Below are 22,001 nucleotides of genomic sequence, written 5' to 3' on the forward strand. Positions count from 1 at the left end.
TTCAAAGTAGCTTTTTAATAAAAGTAAAGGTGGTTGCAAAATAAATAAAAATAAAATTTCCACCAAAAATCCACAGCAAATTTTTCTCATCAAAATTTTGAAATGATCAGAAATTGTTGACTGATAACAGAGCTGGCAAAAAAATGGAAGAAATTATCAGTTCATTGAATTCTTCCCCTCCTTATTTTTGTTGAAACTTTTAAATTTGTAAACAGCTCTATTTCCAATACACAGTAATGTTGCAGGTTTAGTCTGAGATTTGCAAAGCCATCCAAGAGATTTAAATGTATGTAGATATACCTATCTCATAGAACTGAAAGGTTATGGAGTCCAACCCGGTGCTTTCACTAGCAGGACTAAGTACTGATTTTTGCCCTAGATGGCCCACTGAAGGATTGAACTCACAACCCTGGGTTTAGCAGGCTAATGTTCAAACCACTGAGCTATCCCTCCTCCCCGAACCCCATTTAAATTAATGGGATCTAAGTGTACAAATCCATTAAGCTGTTTTGAAATTCCCAGCCCTTGCGAGCTGCTATTTCATGATCTCCAGAGCTAGAAACAAGTGCTGTATCCCGTTAGAAAGGGGCAGTCCCGGCTCATCTGTAAAATCAAGGACCCATTTCTAACCCCAGCATTTCATGAGATATTAGCCCATATTGGATGGATGAGTATTACCAGATGTGCAAATGTAATGTAGTCTGTAGTGGTCCCTCACTGTCAGGCTTGGAGGTAGGCCACTCTGCCTTATCGCATCAGACAGCAAACAACAGCCAATTGGCGCTTTAGAGGCTCTGGCCCTCTGGGTGGGGGCCAAGCAGTCTCGAGCCCAAGCCTCTTGGCAGGGGCAGACAGCAATTCCCCATCTATAGCTCTGATCCCTCTGGGCGGGGCAGAGCAGCAAGCAGTCTTTAGCGTCAGCCTTCGGGCTGGAGCAGACAGCAATCACAGTCTAGGGGCCCACAGCCTCCTGGCTGGGGCAGGCCACAGACAAGGCACAGGTCTTCCAGCCTAGGGTGAGTCGGCAGCCAACCCAGGGGCAGGGTTGGCGGCAGGGGGTCCCAGCCCAGGGTCCTAATAGTGGCGGGTGGATCCCATCAAAACACACTGATTTGTACTGCAACAGCACAAACCTGACTAACATCTGGTTCTCCTAGGCTACTTCCTACTGCAGGCCATGAGCCACACATCCTCAGTGGTTTCTGGGCATATGGCTGATGGCCGTCCCAGTAATTCCTCTCATCCGGTGGCAGGGTGTGGGACAGCTCGGGGCCTAGTCTGGAGTCCTTCAGAGGGCTTGAGATGTCTGCCTCCTCCCCTGGCTTGGCCCCAACTGAGCTGTGGGGACCTCTCTTTATACTTCCTGTCCTGCCCATGCACTTCTGGCAGGGGCGGGGCTGGTTTGGTTCCACCCACCAGGGGTGTGTAGTGGTCCCTCACTGTCAGGCTTGGAGGGAGGCCACTCTGACTTACTACACAGTCCATTCTGGATTTGGATAGGACATTGCACATTTGGGAGAAGCTGACTTTGTGTGGCATAAGTTAGGTGCCTGCCTCGCTCCACACCAAATGGAGGAGATGGTGGTAGTGGTGTCGGTGTCCATCTTATAACTTTTAGCCCAGTAGTTCAAGCACTCCTCTCAGTGTGTGAGATCCAGGTTGACTTCCCCCCTTTCTGTCAGATGGGGAGAGAGACTTTGAACAAGGGTCTCCTTCAAGCATGCTCTAGCCACTGACTGAGCTGCAGGATTTTGCGATGTGGGGCTTCCTCAGTCTCTCATGTTGAAGCTGTTGCACCATGGATGCATAATGAAAGAGTGGCTGGAGCAGGGGTCTGACCTCAGACACACTCGCCAATTACTATTCCACTGTGGATAAATATTAAAATAGTCACTGGGCCCAAGGAGAATCCAGTGGTTATGGGACCCACCTGGGAGATGGGAGACCCCATGGCCAGCCTCCCTGCTTCAGTTTTTCATTATTTATCCTCAGTGCAATGACTTCAACAGAAGAGAGTGAGGGAGCCCATAGTAGTATATCCCATAGACCATTGGTGGAGCACCCTTTCTCTTGAGCATAGAGGGGAGAACTGAACCTTGGTCTCCCACATCCAGGGCCGGCTCCAGGCACCAGCTTGCCAAACAGGTGCTTGGGGTGGCTACTCTGGAGAGGGGCAGCACATTTCAGCTATTCGGCGGCAATTCGGCGGACGGTCCCTCACTCCCACTTGGAGCAAAGGACCTTCCGCTGAATTGCCGACGCAGATCGCGATCGCGGCTTTTTTCTTAAGTTCATCTTTTTTTGCGCTGCTTGGGGTGGCAAAAACCCTGGAGCTGGCCCTGCTCACATCCCAGGTGAGTGCTCTAACCACTGGGCTGAAAATTATAAGGTGAGCAACTCCTCCTGGATTTTGAATGGGACCCAATCTAGTAAGCAGCTTCTCTCCATGCCTACAGGGTCAGGCCCTGCACGCAACTTAAGCAGATGAACTCCTATCTTTCCCCCGTTTGTGAATTGCTCTAGGGGTTGGATGGGAGATAGGTGCCCAGACAACCACAGGGAGGCAGCAGTGCACAGGTCCAGGGGCAGAATCCTAGGTGCAGAGGGAATTTTTACTCTGAAAAACTTGGCTGCTGAATGAGTTTAGGCACCTGCAAGGTTCAGCAGGAATTCTGCGGGTAACAATGGGGCCCAAACTGGGAATTAGGCACTTAAGTCTGAGGTTTAGGATCCTAAATACTCTGGTGGATCCCACCCTAGGCTCTGGGGCCCAGATCCTCAAAGCTATTTAGATATTTGGCTCCCACTGAATGAGAGTTAGGTGTCTAAATACCTTTAAAATCTGGGCCTCAGATACTATGATGAACTGCGATATAAAATCCTAAAATGGATACATGGACAAACACATGGTTGTTTCCAGACTCTAAATCACATTAAAAGAAAATGAAAATACATTAAATCCTTTCTTGATAAGACATTTCCATGAAAGTCATTTCTGTAGTTGCAACAGGGCTGTTGTGTGATGGTGAATGCGGGGGAAAGTGTCTATCAGGCAATCTCCTTTAGGATGTGGTACCCACTGAAAATGTTAGAGAAGCCCTGCATTCCTAGGCAGAGTGAAGAGGGAGGAGTCACAGGTGAATGGTAGACGCAGTTTATCAGGTGGCTGTCACCACTGCATATGCGTAAGGGAGGGTCATTAACCATTGAAACAGTGTGCCAATGGTCATGGAGCATTCTTTGTCCCTGGAGATTTTAAATCAAGACTGAGTTTTGGTTTTTGTTAAAGATATAGTCTGGTTCAAAAGGAATTATTCTGGAATTATCTATGGCCTGTGTGACGCTGGAGGTCAGACTAGATGACCACAGTGGTCCCTTCTGGCCTTAAAATTGGTTAATCTATGCATCTAGGAAGTACTGTTTTGCATGCCTTTGGGTAACAATGAATCGCTGCCCAGTGTATAGCTGTAAAATAACCTTATCTAAACATTTTCTGCCTTGTTGTTTTGTCACTTCTGACCACCACTGGAGAGTGAAAAGCCTTCCTTGAATCCTGGGAGCTATTTAATTTTTTAAAAATCCCACAGGAAGGAAAAAACAACCAAAATGTCATTTATATATTCAGACACTCCAAAGCATCCTGTTTCCCATATTATTCCTCCTTGTTGGGGCACCAGATGCTGCAACTAAAAACTCAGATTGTTCCCAAATGAGCTAAGCAAATAATTGATTGTTTGGTTCAGAAGGTGAAACAAAAAAATCTGTTCATTTTGAACCCAAACTGATTTTTGCCCTGTTTTTTTTTTTTTTTTCTGATTGAAATGAAAAACCAACAAAAAAAATAGAGGTGAGTGGATCGAAATAAAACATTTTGACTGTCGATTTGAAATGATATTGTGAAATGAAATGTGGGATCAAAATGACACTTTCCATTCTGAAAATATCATTTTGAGTCAACACTTCATTCTGAAATTCATTTTGATTTCTTTTTCAAAATGAATCATTTTGATATTTCAAAAATTGTTGTTGTCAGGGAGGGGTTTTAGCCAGAACTATTTGCTGAGTTTGGCCCAAATTCATGAATAGCTTCAGTGCCCCCAGAATGCATTTTTCAGCACATTTACTATTCACCAAAAAAACTTCACCCAGCTCTATTCCCAGCCCACTAAGAAGAAAAGGTCAAAATGGTGCCATGTAAACAAAGTGTACAGTGAGTTAGATCTGGATACATTATTTATCCTTGCTCCTCACTGGTGACCCTCCATAACCCAGAGGTGGATCTGCTTCCTCCACCAGTGGTGGGTTATTAGGCCATCTGATGAAAATAATCTGTCACTCCATTTTGAGTGAAATCTTGGCTCTATAGATGTCAGTGAACATTTTGCCATTGACTTCAGTGGGGCCAAGCTTTCACCCAATATTTTTTGTCTGAGCAAGAGACTCCCACATATGTCTTGGATTTCCAAAGAGCTGATGAAATTAATAGGGATTTGGCCACCCAACTCCTTTGAAAACCCCAGCCATAAAGCATATATTAGCAGGTACTCACAAACTCACTTGTCTGTATACACTGCTATAAACACAGACACCCCATTCTCAGCCCAGCCATAGCGGCTGGATTAAGCCTGCCTCTCCCTTTCACTGCACTTTATTATTATATATTGTTTTCCCTCTTCTAAAAGGGCTCCCCTAATTGTGCATGTTATTTGTATCAGTTGATTGTGGGGCTGGTCATGGAGCACTGAGTAATTCATAGTGTTTGGACAAGACAAACATTGTTCTGTCCCTAAGCAAACCTCCAGGAAGGTCAGCCCAGTTCATCCCATTGCTGTGGAGAGCTAAAAGTATCCAGATGATGTGAAAATCAGACCCTTTTCATGGAGGGGAGGGGAAAAAACAAGCATGCAAGCACACATCAACACGTCCTGACATTCCCACATTCTGCTCCTTTCCATTCACCTCCCATTGTTTTACCAGCACAAAGTTGCCCCGAAGCCTTTGTCAGGCTATATTTAAATAACGAACTGGCCTTCCCTCTGGAAACCAGGGCAGAGATACAGGCGGTCAAGTCATGTGCTTTGCCATCTTATTCAAGAGGAATATTCAGTAGCAGGAGAGAAATAGGTCTCTTCAGAGTGTGACATACTCTACCTTGTGGCACCTTAGAGACTAACAAATTTATTTGGACATAAGCTTTCGTGGGCTAAAACCCACTTCATCGGGTGCATGGCATAAAAAATACAGTGGGCATCCATGCATCCGATGAAGTGGATTATAGCCCATGAAAGCTTATGGCCAAATAAATGTATTAGTCTCTAAGGTGCCACAAGGACTCCTCGCTGTTTTTGCTGATACAGACTAACAGGGCTACCCTCTGATACTGTATCTTGTCCTGCCTTGTTCATGGCTGTCAGGTTGGCCCTGAATTCCTGCAGGTTTGGTTTGAAGGAGGCGAAAGTAGAGTGTTAATCCTTCGTGTCAAATGGTTTGTGTCATTGATCAGGTTCATAACCAACCATTTTAAAAACAACAGCAACGTGATCTGGAGTAGTTTAGCTAGAAACATATGCTAGAGTTGAAGGCAACTGAAGAAATATTTGCTGTGAGTTGTCTGGCCTAAGAAATCACTCGCTGTGTATTTAAAAGACTAGCTGTAGTATAATGAATAGGAACGTGTTATGCAAAGGTTTCCCATTTACAGTGTTTGCCACTGAGGAAGTAGAAGTTAGAATCCGCCGTCCCTGCGGATACGCCACTCTCCAGATTTCACTCCGATACCAATACAATTCTCTTAAATGCTCCTGCCACTTATTTAACTGAATTAGAGAAATGCCACTAAAAGGTGCTGCATTAATTGTGGAACCAAGGGCTGGATCCTGACGTCCTTGTACTGCCAGACTTCGGCACTTGGGTGTCACTGAATCCAGTTGTTATGGATTTTTGTACGGAATGAATCCGGAGCGCTGAGGTCTAACTTTACACGGGAGGGGGTTAAAAAAGAAAACTTGTTGCTGCTCTCTAACAAATGAAATCTCGCTGTCTCTCCTTCCTTTAGTACCACTAACCCCCCCCCCACACACACACACACAAACACACACACTCAGCCCAGTCACCTTACCCCTTTCCTTTCCTAAGCACAAATATCTGGGCTTTCTAACCTCTCTGGGAGGATCTCTGCGTGGCTATCCCAAACCGCGCGTGGGTGCATCTGCCTCTGGGTCCGCTCCGATACGCGCGACGGGGCTGATCAAAAGGGAACGGGTGTGAGCTACAGTCGGCCGCTGTTGGACAAGTGGCCAACTAAACAGGGGCCCTTTTGTGCTGTCTCCAGCGATGAGCGAGGCGGGATAGCTGTACCTGACAGCCCCTTCCCCCCAGAGCTAACAGGAGGGGTTTTGAGGGTAGCCCGCCCCGCACTCACTTTCCCCAGCCCCCGCCGGGGGTCCGGCTCCAGCGCCCACCCTAACGCTCACTCGTGTTACCAGGAGGAATTTTGCATCGGAAAGTGCCAACCTGAGCGGCGCTTTCCCACGCGGTCCTAGGTGAACTGCCGGACCGGCCCCCCGGGTGCGTCGCTTTTTTTTTTAAACAAAAAGATGCTAATTAAATAAGGTCGCATCCTGAAGGTCCCGATCCGGCAAACCCGTAGCCAGCTGAAAAGCTACCGGAGGAGTCTCCCTCTCTTTGCAATCCATGGCCTGAGCAAGGACTATTCACTTGGGTAAGTATCAGAGGGGTAACCGTGTTAGTCTGAATCTGTAAAAAGCAACAGAGGGTCCTGTGGCACCTTTAAGACTAACTTAAATGCTCCCAATACTTCTGTTAGTCTCAAAGGTGCCACAGGACCCTCTGTTGCTTTTCACTTGGGTAAGGATTTGAAGGATCGGGCCCTTAGGCAAAACTCGCTTGAGATCCGGCAATGGGACTCCAGCTTGCAACTCAGGGCCCATTGTTTCCATAGATGGCAAGTGATTTTCCCCCCGATTAATCTTAATGGGCATTATAGTTATTGCAGACAGGATAGATTACAATATTTTGCATTTGCTAAACTGCAGCAAAAATATCTTTTAAAAAATTCCCTGGAAAGCAAAACCAACTAGTACTGTCAACATTCACAGCGAGCGTGAGAACAAAGCACGGGAATCTCGTAAACAGCCACATTCGTTTTCAAGGGCAGGTCTTCACAAGTCTCTCCAGTTATAAAAAGGCCCGTCAAGCGAACTGGTTTAAACCTGAGGTGTCTCGGGGCCTCGCATGTACACTAAACTCTTTTAAATTTGCCGCTGTTTTGTTTGTGTTGTCTCTACACCTTTAAATCTGAGAATAAGATTTTATTCCAGAGAAAGCGATGTGTACAGGATCAAATCGATAAAGCCACAGCGACGTAAAGCGATGCGAACAAGCGGCTAGAAACTTTGACATTTACATGGTGGTTGCCGACCAAGCATGAAAAAATAGACATAAATAAATCCAGGACAACTCGGATTCATCAATAAATGCAGCTTCCAATGGCCGGCTTTTATTAAAGCGTCTACGATCTCCACGCTCAGATTGATGTTGTCTGCAAAGCCCCTCGATTGAAAAACCCTTTGCACCTCCATCTGACCTAGCTAGGACATACTTCTTATTAACTCATCCCGGTTTACACGGATTGCGGAGTGTTCCGAACCGTTACATTAGACGGTGGTCCCGGGGTAATTGTGTAACATTTCGTATGATTTTTTTTTTAAATTACTTCGATGGTAAAGAGGGAGAAAGAGGCCTGGTTTTTGTAAATGCACTTTCTGGTACTCACATATATAAACCTCATACACGTGTAAAGTTAAATTTAATACGCTGCATACACACGATTACACGTTATATCTCCCCGTGCCTAGCCACGCTTTTCACTGCATCAGGACCACTTAAGATTAGACCGACCGGAGACTTTTGAAAGTCTCAAACGAAACTTTTGAAACCGGAGTCTCTACTGACTTGGGAAATAAATCAAAGACAACAGGAGGGGATGGGGGGGGTCTAGTTTGTATTTTAAATTCTAGCTCGGCTTTTGACTGAGTGTGAAGGTGTCATTGGACCGGGGCTGAGAAAATAAAACTAAGCAACCCCGCAGCTTCCACGCTGCGCAACCTATAATTTTAACATCAAACCCACCGCCCAGCCCCTCCTCCCCCGAGCCCGCGATCACGCCGCTGGCCTGGGTGTCAGTTTCACGGACTTGAAAAGGATCCGTCAGACCGGATCTTTCGGCGCAGGGGAGCCCCAAACTTCCCTACGCTTAAAAACAGAAGTTTAAAACAAGCTCCTTTTGGGGGGGGAGGGGGAGAAACCCAGAGAGCAGGGAGCCTCCGGCGGGTCTCCCGTAGAAGTCAGGATGCGTCCGATCTGGAGACATCCCCACCCTCCAGTTGCTTTGGAAAATGTTTTGAACAAAGGGGTGGTTGCAGAGAGGACAGTGTAACCCCACACCCGCACCCCAGCCCCTCTCCCTGAGCCAGCCCCCCAGAGACCCTGCCGCTGGGCCCCTCCCTGAAATGTGCTCCATATAAAGGGGGAGCCTCTCCGTAGAGCCATGTCTTTGGGGGGGGCTCCGGGAATGGGGCTTGTACCCCTGCCTTGGTGTGTGTGCACGGAGCTGGGATATGGGGTGGGACAGGCAAATCTCTGTAACTCCCGGGGCGATTCCGCGTCCTGGGTTAACGTGGCTTTTAATGAGGCTCCTGTAATCCTGCCCCGGCGCTGCCCGGGGAGATGGAGCTGTAAGAGCGCCCGGGGGGAGGCTTTCGGGCTGTTAACAAATCCATCCAGCAGCAGGGCTGTCAAGGGGGAGAGGGCTGGGGGCCGGAGGGAAGCTGCGCTCAGGCTGCCGGAGCCCGGCTGCCCTGCAGGGAGAGCGGTTGCACTGCCAAAGCCACCCCGCTGGGCTGAGCAGGAGCGGGAGCAGATTAATCAGGCCCTAATTCAATTTACAACAACCCCTTTTATTCAGCTCGGTGGCAAGGAATTCAAAGGGGGAGAGGGGCGGGGGGAGGGGCGGCTATTCGCCTCGCTCCCCATCCCCCGAGCCGAGCAATGCCTGTCACCGCGGCGGTTTGCAGAAACAAGGGGCAGCTCGCGGAGCGCCAAAGCCCAGGCGATTGAGTGACAAATGCATAGGGAGCCCGCGCAGAAAGGGCACCTCCGTTGGAAAAATAGAACTGCCCTTTTAATCAAGGGGCTCGGCGGAACGCAGCTGGGGTGGGGGATAGCAAACCGGGCAGGGCGCTGGGGATGGGAGGGGGGGGCTGTGCCAGCCCCGCACCCACTGAGGACAGCCTGGCGGTGCGCAGCCAAGCCCACCCGGCTAGAGCGCTCGGCTCAGCACCCGCCCTGCGGACACCCCCGACCCCTGCATCTATCCAGCAGGGAGCCATCTCCCGGGGATGCTCAGAGCCCCACAGCCATGGACTCAGTGGCTTTGGATCGGACTCTCCTGGTGCCTGGCAGCGTTTAGGTCTAGCGATATCTCACCTGTTTATTGGCCTGTGGCAAGGTGTGGGGATTGTTCTGGGTTTGTCAGTGAGCCTCTGCAAAATCATGTCTGATCCTCTCCCCCCTCCCCCCCGAAAGGCGTCTGATTCTTGTCTACAAGCTTTAGAGCAGAAACCCAGCAGCCGCCCCGGATCGGAGCATTGGCATGCTCTCGGAGAATGGGCTTGTTCCCAAACACACGGGAATGACATCTTGGGTTTAGGGCGAGGGAGAGGTAACAACCCGTTAAGGGTGAACACCCCCATGGAGTCAAACGCAACTAGTGTGTATGAACTAGCGAGAGCCGCGGGGAACACGCGAGAACAGCTCGGCCCACGCCAACTTTGAACAATCCCCTTGTCTTTCCGGAGTTAGTAGATCCGTCTGGCAGAGAAACGGGACGGGAGGACGAATTCGTCTACTGATGCGGCCCCAAGTGGGACTGAGACCGGAGGGAATTCAGCCCACGAGAACAGCCTACATGAAAATGACACACGCGTGACTTTTAGAAAGAGTTTGATTTGAAAGATTTTAAAGCGGCAGCCGCGCTTGTAACCGACAAAATAACTTCTACCTGCCGGGGTCCCGCGCTGTGAGCTGAGGACAGAGAGTAGTGTGCACTGTTTAGCGACAACTCAGGCAGTCCAGCCCCCTTTCCCCAAGTTATCTTCTGTGATCCGGGATGGGAGGATCACACCCAAAATCTTAGTATTCCATAGAAAGTCACCCGGGCCTGTCCCTTGATCTCATTTTGATTCATTCTTCTCTTTGTTCTTAAGTTATTGGTGGCTTTTTCTTTACCTGTAATCAGTGTCCCAGGAGCTGGGAGATTCAGTAAGAAAGAGTGAAACGCTGTTCACAATACACACACCATATCAATATTAGTGTATTAATAACACGTTCATAGGTTCATTCAGAATATAGATATGTTTCACTGTTTCAGGATGAAACTATGAACTATGATTATTTATTAGTTATTAATGATCATTTGTTAAATAAAAGGACACCTCTATTGTATAATCTACATTGTAATATAATCCGGTGTGTTTAATTAGTGAGGAACTACCAAAGCCAGAGCACAGGTGATAAGGAATCAGATGCGGAGTCTGGGGGCTTCCTTCCATTTGCACACTTGAGAGCGAGCATGAGATGCAGCCTCAGCTGGAAGAAAGGGCTACGGGGTGACGGGGTGAGCTCGGCTGTGTTTTACAGGCAGCCGGGAAGGCAGGGCAGAGCAGGGAGCTCATTCCACGCGCCCCGCAGGGTGTGACTTGTCGGTGGAAATGAACGTTCCAAGAAGCATTTCCAGGTGTCTCACTGAAGCCCAAACACGCTGTGATTCATCCCCGGGATGCAAACAAGTGGTTGATTTAGACCTTTCCCCTCCCATGCCGGCAGGAGCCCTTGCATTTGCTAATGCAGCATCATTAGCGCTCGTAGCTGTTCTGAAGCGAGGTAACAATTCGCCAAAACACCCGGCACAGGGGGAATTGGAGTCCAGAGGAGTTTGGGGGTGAACAAGGGGTGCAGGAGCAAGCGTTGCGCTACCAATACAATAAGCGCCCATTGTCCGCGCGTCCACAACTGGCTTAAAAGGGGCTTCTTGGGGAAGAGCCAGTCTGCAGGGGCCCTCATAACTGGGGCGGCCCTGGTCATAAATGAATCCTCGGCACCTTCAGCAAAGTGACCTCCACCATGGAAAGTGCCCTGACTAACGGCACAAATACGTTGAACTTTATACAGCGCGCCTAGGTACTGTGTGTGTGTGTGTGTGTGTGTGTGTGTGTGTGTGTGTGTGTGTGTGTGTGTGTGTGTGTGTGTGTGTGTGTGTGTAAAGCGATGGGGGTTGAAGAAGCGCTCTGATTCTGTGTGTGTGTGTGTGTGGGGGGGGAATAAAGTGATTAGCCGGGTTTCAGAAAGCAGCCTCCGGGTTGAAATCTGCGCCTCTCTCTGGCATCTTCCCGGTAGGAGGCCGAGAGGCCCTGTCCTGCCAGGACCCAATCCCCCCAACAGGCGCTGGGAACTTCTTTTACGCAGTTTAAAAAGTCCCCTCCCCCCATACAATTTCCTAGCAGGTGTTTTTTATTTCACCCGGACCATGGGCTCCCGGAGAATATACCTGAGACGGGAACCAGTGAGGCTGCCAAGACCCTACTGCCCAGGCCTCAGAGGGGCTCCGGTGCTCTGCTAGTGCCTGTGGATATTTCCAGCGCTATAAATCTGGGTGGATCCTATCTTACAGCGCCAGTGTAGCCAAGGCCTTAGGGTCCCTGTCATCTCCCAGACTCTCTGACTACTCCCAGCGGGGCAGATTTGCCTCTGTTCTCTACCTTAAAAGTTACCAATTCGTGCCGGCTCGCCCAGTATAATCACCGAGTGCCCCATAGGTCCTTGCATAAGATTTGTCCTTGAGAGCACAGCTATATGGTAAGGGCCCGATCCTGCACTCCTTCCTGGGGCAAAACGCCCAGGGAAAGCTCTGTCAGAGCAGCTGATGAAAGTTCTGCCTGAGCCCGAAGAGCGGGACTGAATCCTGGGTGGAAAGGGCCCGATCCTGTCTTCACTGAAGCCGATAGGTACCGATTCCGCTCTAGCTTCTGTAGACTCCTCTTCCCACGGACTCAGCAGCGTGCTAAGGCTTTTCTCAACCTCAGACACCAGCACAGTCCCCCTCCCAGCACTTGCTTGTTTATTTACACGTTATTTCCCCGGCTCCCTCTGAACAGGCGCAGCTGCTCCTTCCCAATCGCTTCCCGAACAGACTTGCAGAAAGCTCCGCTCTGACTTTTTGTTTACACCCCGTGCCTGGCGTGACACAAACCCTTCGCTCTGCGGACAGAGTGCAGAGGTAAATAACAATAAGGACCTAACGAGGAGCTAAAGGCTTACGGCCAGATCCCCTCAGGACCCCCAGTACAACCCCCTGTGGAGCCGATAGAGTAACCGAGAGCAGAGTTTGTGCCTGAGGGCACCCCCAAACACACCAGCACTTCCACAAGGGAGAGCACGAGGAAGGTCCTTGCCACTGTCAAAGGAAGAAAGCAGGGCCCGATCCTGCTGCCTTTGCAGTGGGTGGGAACGTCAAACCCCTCCCCCTGCCTCGGCTCCTCTCTTCCTTTGCCTAAAGTTCGTCTTTGCTCCGCTGTAAAACTTTGCTTTCAAACAGTCGATGTGAAGAGCCTGCTCGCACCGATTCCTTCTGTCTGCTCCGTCCCCTCCCTCCCACACGCGCTCCTCTCCCATCTCTCTAAATTAGATGCTTTGCCTGGGTTCCCCCCCTCCCCATCCTATTGATAAACTACCAGTGGATGTCGTTGTTCTGTTCCTTGTGTGAGCGGAATGTCACTCCTTTAAGATGACCTCAAACTCAGCAGAAGCTGGGAACGTCATTCAGGCTCTCTGCAAGGCGCGGAGAGGGAGGCAGGGAAGGACAGAGCCCCGCCACTAGGGTGTTGTGGGTGTTGTTTTTTTTTTTTTTTTTTGGTCTGAGGATGGGAATGCTCTGGGCTCTTTGAACCACACACCGTTTAGCATCCAGCGCTTCCACTCCGCAAGCCAGGAGCGCTCGGCTGAGAGCTTGAAGACGGGCTGTCCGTGCCACCTTCCCCGGGAGCTCCAGAAACTTTACTCTTGCGCCTCAGGAGGAAAACCAAACGAGCGAAGAAGGTAGCGTCCCACCTGTTGGTCTCTGATGGCTACAGCTGCAGGGAGGTTAAAGCCACCAGCCTTAGCGGCGGGGGTTAGCTTGGGAGAGGAGGCCAGGGTCGCTTTGCGCTTCTGATCCAGCCAGGGTTTCTCTGCCTCCAGGCGCAAAGTTCTCCTTCCAACCCGCCAGCTTCCCGCCGGGCTGCAGTCTGGGTTTCCTGGGCAGTGCCCTGGCACGGGAGGCTCTTCCCGTTCGCTGCCTGGGCAGCGATCCCGCTGGATGGGAAGCGCCCGGCTTGTAGAGCCGGTCCCCTGCAGAGCGGGCCGGGCTGCGCTCCGCGCCCCATCTGCCGGGCTGCAGCCTCCCCTTCCCGGCCTGGGTAGCGGAGCAATTGGGTTTGTGACGGCGGCTTCACCTCCCCGCTTCTCTCTCTCTGTGTTTGCCCCCAGGCTCCCCGGAGGAGGCGCCCGCAGGATGCCCGGGAAGTGCTGGCGGGTTCTGGTCACGCTGGTGTCGCTGTGGTGCCTGGCGGGCGGCGCGCGCGGCGGCTACGGCATGAGCATGTTCGCGGTGCAGACGGCGCAGCCGGACCCATGCTACGACGAGAACGGCCACCCGCGGCGGTGCATCCCGGACTTCGTCAACTCCGCCTTCGGCAAGGAGGTGAAGGTGTCCAGCACCTGCGGCCGGCCGCCGGCCCGCTACTGCGTGGTGAGCGAGAAGGGCGAGGAGCGCGTGCGGACCTGCCACCTCTGCAACGCCTCGGAGCCGCGGCGGGCCCACCCGCCCGCCTTCCTCACCGACCTCAACAACCCGCACAACCTGACGTGCTGGCAGTCGGAGAACTTCGTGCAGCACCCGCACAACGTCACGCTCACCCTCTCGCTGGGCAAGAAGTTCGAGGTGACCTACGTGAGCCTGCAGTTCTGCTCGCCGCGCCCCGAGTCCATGGCCATCTACAAGTCCATGGACTACGGCCGCAGCTGGGTGCCCTTCCAGTTCTACTCGGCCCAGTGCCGCAAGATGTACGCCAAGCCCAGCCGCGCCGCCATCACCAAGCAGAACGAGCAGGAGGCCATCTGCACCGACTCCCACACCGACATGCGGCCGCTGGCCGGCGGCCTCATCGCCTTCAGCACCCTGGACGGCCGCCCCTCGGCCCACGACTTCGACAACTCGCCCGTGCTGCAGGACTGGGTCACGGCCACCGACATCAAGGTGGCCTTCAGCCGCCTCCACACCTTCGGCGACGAGAACGAGGACGACTCCGAGCTGGCCCGCGACTCCTACTTCTACGCCGTCTCCGACCTGCAGGTGGGCGGCCGCTGCAAGTGCAACGGCCACGCGTCGCGCTGCGTCCGCGACCGCGACGACAACCTGGTCTGCGACTGCAAGCACAACACGGCCGGGCCCGAGTGCGACCGCTGCAAGCCCTTCCACTACGACCGGCCCTGGCAGCGGGCCACGGCCCGGGAGGCCAACGAGTGCGTGGGTAAGTCAAGCCCCCGGCCCCGGCCCGAGAGCGCCGGGGCTAAGGGGCCCGGGTGCGTGGGGAGGCGGGTGTACTTGGCCGAAGGGACCCCGGAGAGCACGGGACGCATGGCGCGGGCCGCTGGCCTAGGGGAGACTCGCAAGCGGGCGAAGAGCCAGCCTCGCATGGAGCCTCCCTTCCAGCCCTGAGATCTAGGAGGAGACGCTCCGCCGACCCTGGCCAAGCCCTGGGTGAACGTTGATCCCCCCTGCTCCCATGCCCGGTGCCCCGGGGGCTCGGGGAGGCAGGAAGGCAGATCAGAGGGCTCGGCGTCGGCCCCCCAAGCTGCTAGCAGGTGTTAGCTGGCCGAGAGGAAGGCTCCAGTGGAGTCGGGCTTAGTGCCCCGCATGCTGACGTTGTTGGGTCAGAGATGGCTGGGGAAAGCCCAGGCAGAAAGGCGCCTTGTCCCGTCTCACCACGATCACATAACCCGCTGCAGCCGGGACAGGTCATGTCTCATGCGCTCTGGGTTGGGAATAAGCCTCCTAGTGACACATCTACCGGGCACAGACTAAGGCCCCAACCCACGCTACACAGGTGCCTCACCATAAATTGCGGTGCAGAGGAGTTTGAGCCTTGGGAGCAATTGCATCGGTTAGTTCAGACTATACACGGACAAGCCTGACTGAAATGAATTGCATTCAGACGTGCGCGAGGTTGGGATTGTTAGTAAATATTTAGCTAATGACAGCTCCAGAAGGGCAGGGTCACTTTCTAGTCCTGCCTAAATGTAAATAATTCCTCGGTTATGGGCCATCCAGGCGGCTTTTAAGGCAGACTGTTATAGTCTCGCTCAGAAGCCTCCAGCTCATAAAGCTGTGCATCAGAAACGTTTCAGTGGCTTTATAGCTCCAAAGAACTGACAGAGCTCTGGCAATGAGTCTCCTTCTGAGAACACAGTAGGTGGTGTTTTCTCCAGCTGACTTTATATGAAATTAATTAAAGCAGCACCTCCCTCTGAAGATGTTGTCCCAGCCCTGTGAAGTGCCTTCAATTGATCCATGAATAGGAGAGAGCAAAGGAGGGTTTGTGTGGAGTTGATGTGCTTGTGTCATTTCTGTCTCAGGCAGAAACACTGGCCAAGCCAATAATACTGTGGGTCTCTAATGAGGGACTTGAATGAGGACCAAGGCTGAAATGAGAAACAGCAGTGTGCTTGAGGGATGATTTATTTCACCAGGTCTGAGGCAAGAAATATAAATCCTCTTGGCTGTAAACAATTCCAATAATCTAGGTTATCATTCAAGAAAGATTCTTAGTGTATTTATAGGCAGTGCTGCAATATTCTGGCGTGGGTCATTCCTGAAAATGACAGGCAGGAGGATGCTGTGTGGTTGGTGGTGTGTAGATGCATGTTCTCAGACAAGGGGCAGATATTCCTGGAGCCGTTAGGAAGACTTCACCCATCCCAGCTTTCCCTTTCCCTTTAAAAGGTGATTTTGACATTCAAGAAGACAAGTGAGTGAGAAATTGGCAAGTATAAGGTGGGCACAGATAGCTCATCAAACACCACTCAGAGGAACCCCTCCTCTCCTAGCCCATGACTTGCACAGTTCTTGCTGAAGTACCTCTCTCCTGGCCTGTAGCATGCCCTGCTGTCCCATTCTTGGGCTCCCACATAGCTTTGGCATGCACCTTATTCATGATCTCCAGCACCCCCTTATAGTCTGATCCTGAGGCTCCTGCCTCCAGCTCTGCCAATGCTGATCTGCAGCACTCCCTTGTCCTGAGTCCCCCACATCTCTGCCAATGCACCTGAATCCTGTCCCGCAGCAAACCCCCTCCCATTCTTGTCCTGAGGGCACCTTCCCTCAGCTTTGCCCATTCACCTAAATTCTAACCTGCAGGAACTTTCACTTTTGACCCTCACTCCCAGTAAACTTCTAATCTAACCTACAACCCCCCCCCCTTTCCAGGCATAATCCCATACCCCACATCCTATTAATACATCTTAAAGTTGACCCTGTTAGGAACCCTATTCTACAGGGCTGGCCAGAAAGAAAAAAAAAAGATAGGTTTCAGCATTTGTTTTTGTTCTGCACTGAAGCAAAAACTAGTCCTTTCAAAATATTTGTGCAAAAAATCAGAGAGAGCAAGAGTGAGTGAGACTCACCCCAAAATAGCCCCGTGGTTTGGACACTCACCTAAAATGTGAGAGACCCAAGTGAGTGCCCTAGCTCCTGGGCCATGGCTTTTCTGTGGTGGATCTTTTTCTCTCATACATTTCCATGAAAAGTTTCAGTTGTGATGAATCAGCATTTTCCTATGAAAAATCCCCAGCCAGTTCTACCATTCTAGTCTTTGGGGTCTTCTAGCCAGAGACTTAAAGTCATGTCACACACTGGTAATGCTGCGGTATGAAAACTTGCCCACCAGAGATTAAACTTAGACTCAGCTATAACTCATTTTTACTTGTCATCTGAGCCACATTCCAAGACTAGTTAACATATAACAATACTCACTTATAAAATGCTTCAGCAGCATCACATGTGTTTTAGCACTTGCGTATCTTGGGTAGATTCTCAGCTGGTGTAAATCGGAGTATCTCTGCTGAAGTCAGTGGAGCTATGCTGATTTACACTAGCTGAGGACCTCTTTTATTAAAAGTGCCTTAATGCTGTATTATTTATTTATGCGGCAAATTCTAGCCATTGATGATACATAAGTCTCTGATCCTCCTTACACCGGTTTTCCACCACTGTGACTCCATTGACATTGATGGCATTCCTCTCGGGTTATAGCACCGTAAACAGAATCTAGCCCTTGGAAGGAAACTTTTTCTGAGTGCCTCTGTCATTTGTGAATATTTAATCACATTATTTACAAAGAAAGTATATATCACTTGCCCTGTCAAAATATTCCGCTCCAGCGATAAGAATAACATTGTGCAGCATCTCCGAACAGTTTGTTTTTCCTTTGCTTAAATCATAATCAGATGTGACTTTGAAGAGTATTTAATTTCTGTGTCTTCCTCTTGAACACCAAGAATAATAACAAAGAAAAATACTGGCAATGCACAGGGTTATTTGGCTCACTAAGTCTTCTTCCTTTAGCAAATTAATACAGCTAAGATACTTCAAGATTAATACAAAATGCAGATATATGTGCTTTGCAAAACCTTTACTAAACCTTAGCTCCATATACATGTAAATTCTACATTTTAGTAGAATTCTACTCTGCCAACATACATGCGTTCTCTCTCTTCTGCTATCAATCTACTAGATTAGATAGATAGATAGATAGATAGATAGATAGATAGATAGATAGATAGAAAAATAGATAGATAGATGGGGTGGATGGGGTGGATGGGGATAGATAGATAGATGTGGTGTATGGGGATAGATAGATAGATAGATAGATAGATAGATAGATAGATAGATAGAAAAAGAAGAGTTTAGTCCAGTTTTAAATGGAAATCACAACACAGTCTTAATTGTGGAGCAGTTACCAATGTATGTGTGTATACAATAAAAAAATTACTCATGGATGTAGGAAAGCTAGATTATTCTCTTTAGTGAAACTTGGAATTTCTTCCAGAAATAATCCTAAACAGCATGAAAGAGAAAAATATAATATTTCAGGGTTGGTGACAGGAGAATACAGGAAATCTTTCATTCAGCCGTGCATTAGATCTTCGACTGGGGTAACTCAGCAGAGTTCTGTTAAAGTCCATTGAACTGTGCCGATTTAAACCATCTGAGGATCTAGTCCAATGTGTGTATGTAGGTATATGTCATCTATACACACGTGTGTGTAATCTGAAAGAGTGGTAGTACTGATCTTTCTTTTAATGGATATTCTATTCCGGATGAGTTGAGGCTTGTGGAAGGGGTATTGACGATCCCTGTGAATTTTAGGCACCATTGGTTTTCACAGACTGAAGACAAGAAGCTATATTTCATAAATGAGTGACTGGGGTTTTAATAAACTTCCTATGAAATTTGGAACTTCCTATGTGCCACTTCAGCATTGAATTTTTTGCTGAAAATTATTATTAAAAATAAATCACACAAGACAAATGCTCCGAGATCTTCCCAAGTCTGTGGCTGGGCTATAGTTTATGAAAACTAGTTCTGCAACCGAAACCATGGATTTGCATAACACAGCTGTAATTTAAACCCCACACCAAAGACGGCTGTGTGAAATGAGCTCTTTAGTGCCCTGTAGTTCAGTTTATCTATTGGTAGTGTGTACCTGTGATACAATGGTAATAATGACACAAACAGAGCTGTATGAGAGTGCTCTTTATTTGACTGTTCTCTCAGCTGCAGGACTCAAATGCTTTGCTGCTGAAGATAATTCTGTAGAGTATATTGGAATAGCTTTGATGCAGAATAATATTAGTGTTTAATTCGCACTGTGGAAGTTAATAGAATCCTGGGTCACAGGAATACAAGGAAGATTAAATACACAGGAGAAGAATGACTACAAAGGGAAAGGTTTGTCTCTTTACCCTGAGCGTGCTCATTACACAAAATCCTTGGTTTTTATGCTTACAATTTCTACCCTGGTGTAAAAAGTGGCTTATTGGCATTAACCTGTTTGAGGACACCAAATCCCAAGTCTTCAAAGGAGGTGGTAAAACCAATCCCTGAGGGCCTGATTCTGATCCCACTCACAGTGTAAATCTGGAGTAGCTCCAGTGTAGTCCATGGAATTGCCAGGGTATAGAAGTGGCCAAAGGGAGCGGAGCCCAGATTCACCTCTGCACTCTGACTGCTTTGTCCCACTTTCGCAATACCTAACCTCTTTTCTGACCAGTTAAACTGGGTTGATGGCTGTTTTCTGTCAATGGCACAGCACATAGCAGCCAGAGCTTGCTGGCAAATCTGGCCCTATGTCTTTAAAAAACTAGAATGATATCAAATTAATACAATAGACATCATGTGTATTAAAAACTGGCTAACTAATAGGTCTCAAAATGTAATTGTAAATGGGGAATTGTCATTGAACGGGTGTGTTTCCAGTGGGGTCCCACAGAGATCAGTTCTTGGCCTTACACTATTTCACATTTTTATCAATGATCGGGAAGAAAACATTAAATCATCACTGATAAAGTTTACAGATGACACACAAACTGTGGGCATGGTAAATAATGATGAAGACATGTCACTGATTCAGAGCAATCTGGATTGCTTAGTAAACTGGGCGCAAGCAAGCAATATGCATTTTAATATGGCTAAATATAAATGTATACCACTATGAACAAAGGATGTCAGGCATACTTACAGGATGGGGGATCCTATCTTGGGAAGCAGGGACTGTGAAAAAGATTTGGGAGTCATGGTGGATAATCAGCTGAGCATGAGCTCCCAATATGATATCGTGGTCCAAAGAACTACTGCAATCCTGGGATGCATAAAGAGGGGAATCTCAAATGGGAGAGGTTATTTCATCTCTATATTTGGCACTGATGTGACCACTGCTGGAATATTGTGTTGAGTTCTGGTGCCCACAATTTAAGGAGGATACTGATAAATTGCGGAGAGTTCGGAAAAGAGCCATGTGAATGATTAAAGGATTAGAAAACGTGCCTTATAGTGATAGACTCAAGGAGCTCAATCTATGTCACTTAAAGAGACAGCCAAGGGGTGACTTGATTGCAGTCTATAAGTATCTACATGGGGAACAAATATTTAATAACAGGATCTTCAGTCTAGCAGAGAAAGGTCTAATGTGAGCCAGTGGCTGGAAGCTGAAGCTAGACAATTCAGACTGGACATAAGGTGTAAATATTTAACGCTGAGTGTAATTAACCATTGGAACAATTTACCAATGGTTGTAGTGGAGTCTTCATCACTGACAATTTTTAAATCAAGAGGGGATTTTTTTCTAACAGATCTGCTCTAGGAATTATTTTGTGGAATTTCTCTGGCCTTTTTATACTGGAGATCAGACTAGATGATCGCAATGGTCTCTTTTGGCCTTAAAAATCTGAGGGCTACAGGGAAGCATGGTCTAGCTCCTCCTCTTATTGTGAAATTGGATTTCTTTGGTTTTGTGCTCTGTGCGTGGTGTGAACGGGGCGGCTCCAGGCACCAGCGCAGCAAGCGCGTGCCTGGGGCGACAAGCTGCGGGGGGCAGTGTGCCGGTCGCCATGAGGGCGGCAGTCAGGCAGCCTTCGGCGGCATGCCTGTGGGAGGTCCGCCGGTCCCGCAGCTTCAGTGGCAATTTGGCGGCGGGTATGGCGAAGGCGCGGGACCGGCAGATCACCCGCAGAAACGCCGCTGAATCCGTGTGAGCACCAGACCGCCGCAGGCATGCTGCCGAAGGCTGCCTGACTGCCGGGCTTGGGGTGGCAAAAAACATTGAGCCGCCCCGGGTGTGAAACCCCAAACTCTATGGAGTTCTGAATAACTTTCATTTTTAACAAGAGTAATGACCTGCATCGAAATAACCGGGTAGATTAAAGACTAGCAGCAATGAAGGAGTTAACAGGTGCAACATGATTAGCCAGTGGGTCTCCGTGGGAAATAGCATCTCCAAGTCCCTAGTGTGAAGCTAGTAAGTGCTGTTTAAATGTGTAAACAGTATAGAGCTGTCATTTATCTCAGTTAGCCTATAACATCTGGAGCAGAGCCACTGCTGGGATTCCCATTAACACCTAGTGACCAGGATCCTCCAGCTATTCACATGAACAATATACCAGGCTTGCCACAAGCTAAAGAGAGCCCCTTTCTGCCATGCTGCACTGCCTTTGTCATGCCAGAGCTGCCATTTCAATAAGCCAGTTTCTTTCCTTTGGTCTCGCTGAGTATTTTACTTCTTAAAAGCAATCACCGAAACTTCTCTCCGGCCTAAGGCCGAAGATAAAAGAAGACACAGAATAAGGTGCTTTAAAATGTGTATTCCCAATGTGGCTGTTGGAAAGGCAGTGAAAATCATCTCTCCTTCTTGGGGAATGCCAGCCTTTCTCACCACAGCTGGTACCTATTTTTCCCCCTAAAATGAGCTATGTTTTTTATTAAGTGAATGTATGTCTTGGGATTAACTCAAGATCACATCCTTAATAGTCTTATATGTTTACACTTCAAAAAGTTCACTTGATTTGATTTTCTTCCCTGTCATCATGATAATTTCTTTCTATGTCTGTTGTACAATGTACAATCACCACATTACATTGCTCTATGGGTCTAATTTATAGTTACATGAATCCCAAATAGCTTTCTTACCCATAAGAAACATCCCCAAAACTAACCACTTTCCATGCATACAGTTCTTTAATCAAAGATTCTCAAAGCATTTTTACAAGCATTTGTTAGGAACATAGGAATTGCCGTATCAGAGCATTGGTTCATCTAGTCCAGGGGTAGGCAA

The 22,001-nt window shown here is 49.0% G+C and overlaps 1 protein-coding gene across 4 annotated transcripts in view; it reads left to right on the forward strand.

Annotated features, from left to right (window-relative positions):
* Nucleotides 1-22,001, forward strand: part of NTN1 (netrin 1) — a 267,394-nt gene that overhangs the window by 12,145 nt on the left and 233,248 nt on the right. The window contains exons 1-2 of one of the 4 annotated variants that reach the window (XM_034789681.1): nt 12,644-13,173; nt 13,603-14,645. In XM_034789681.1, coding sequence (XP_034645572.1) covers nt 13,628-14,645 — 1,018 coding nt within the window. In that variant the 5' untranslated portion in view covers nt 12,644-13,173; nt 13,603-13,627. Of the gene's footprint in view, nt 1-12,643; nt 13,174-13,602; nt 14,646-22,001 lie in introns of those variants that run through there. The other 3 variants (XM_034789680.1, XM_034789678.1, XM_034789679.1) reach the window with 3 other exon arrangements.

The sequence above is a fragment of the Trachemys scripta genome, chromosome 14 (genome assembly GCF_013100865.1).
Source record: "Trachemys scripta elegans isolate TJP31775 chromosome 14, CAS_Tse_1.0, whole genome shotgun sequence".
Classification (NCBI taxonomy): Eukaryota; Metazoa; Chordata; order Testudines; family Emydidae; genus Trachemys; species Trachemys scripta.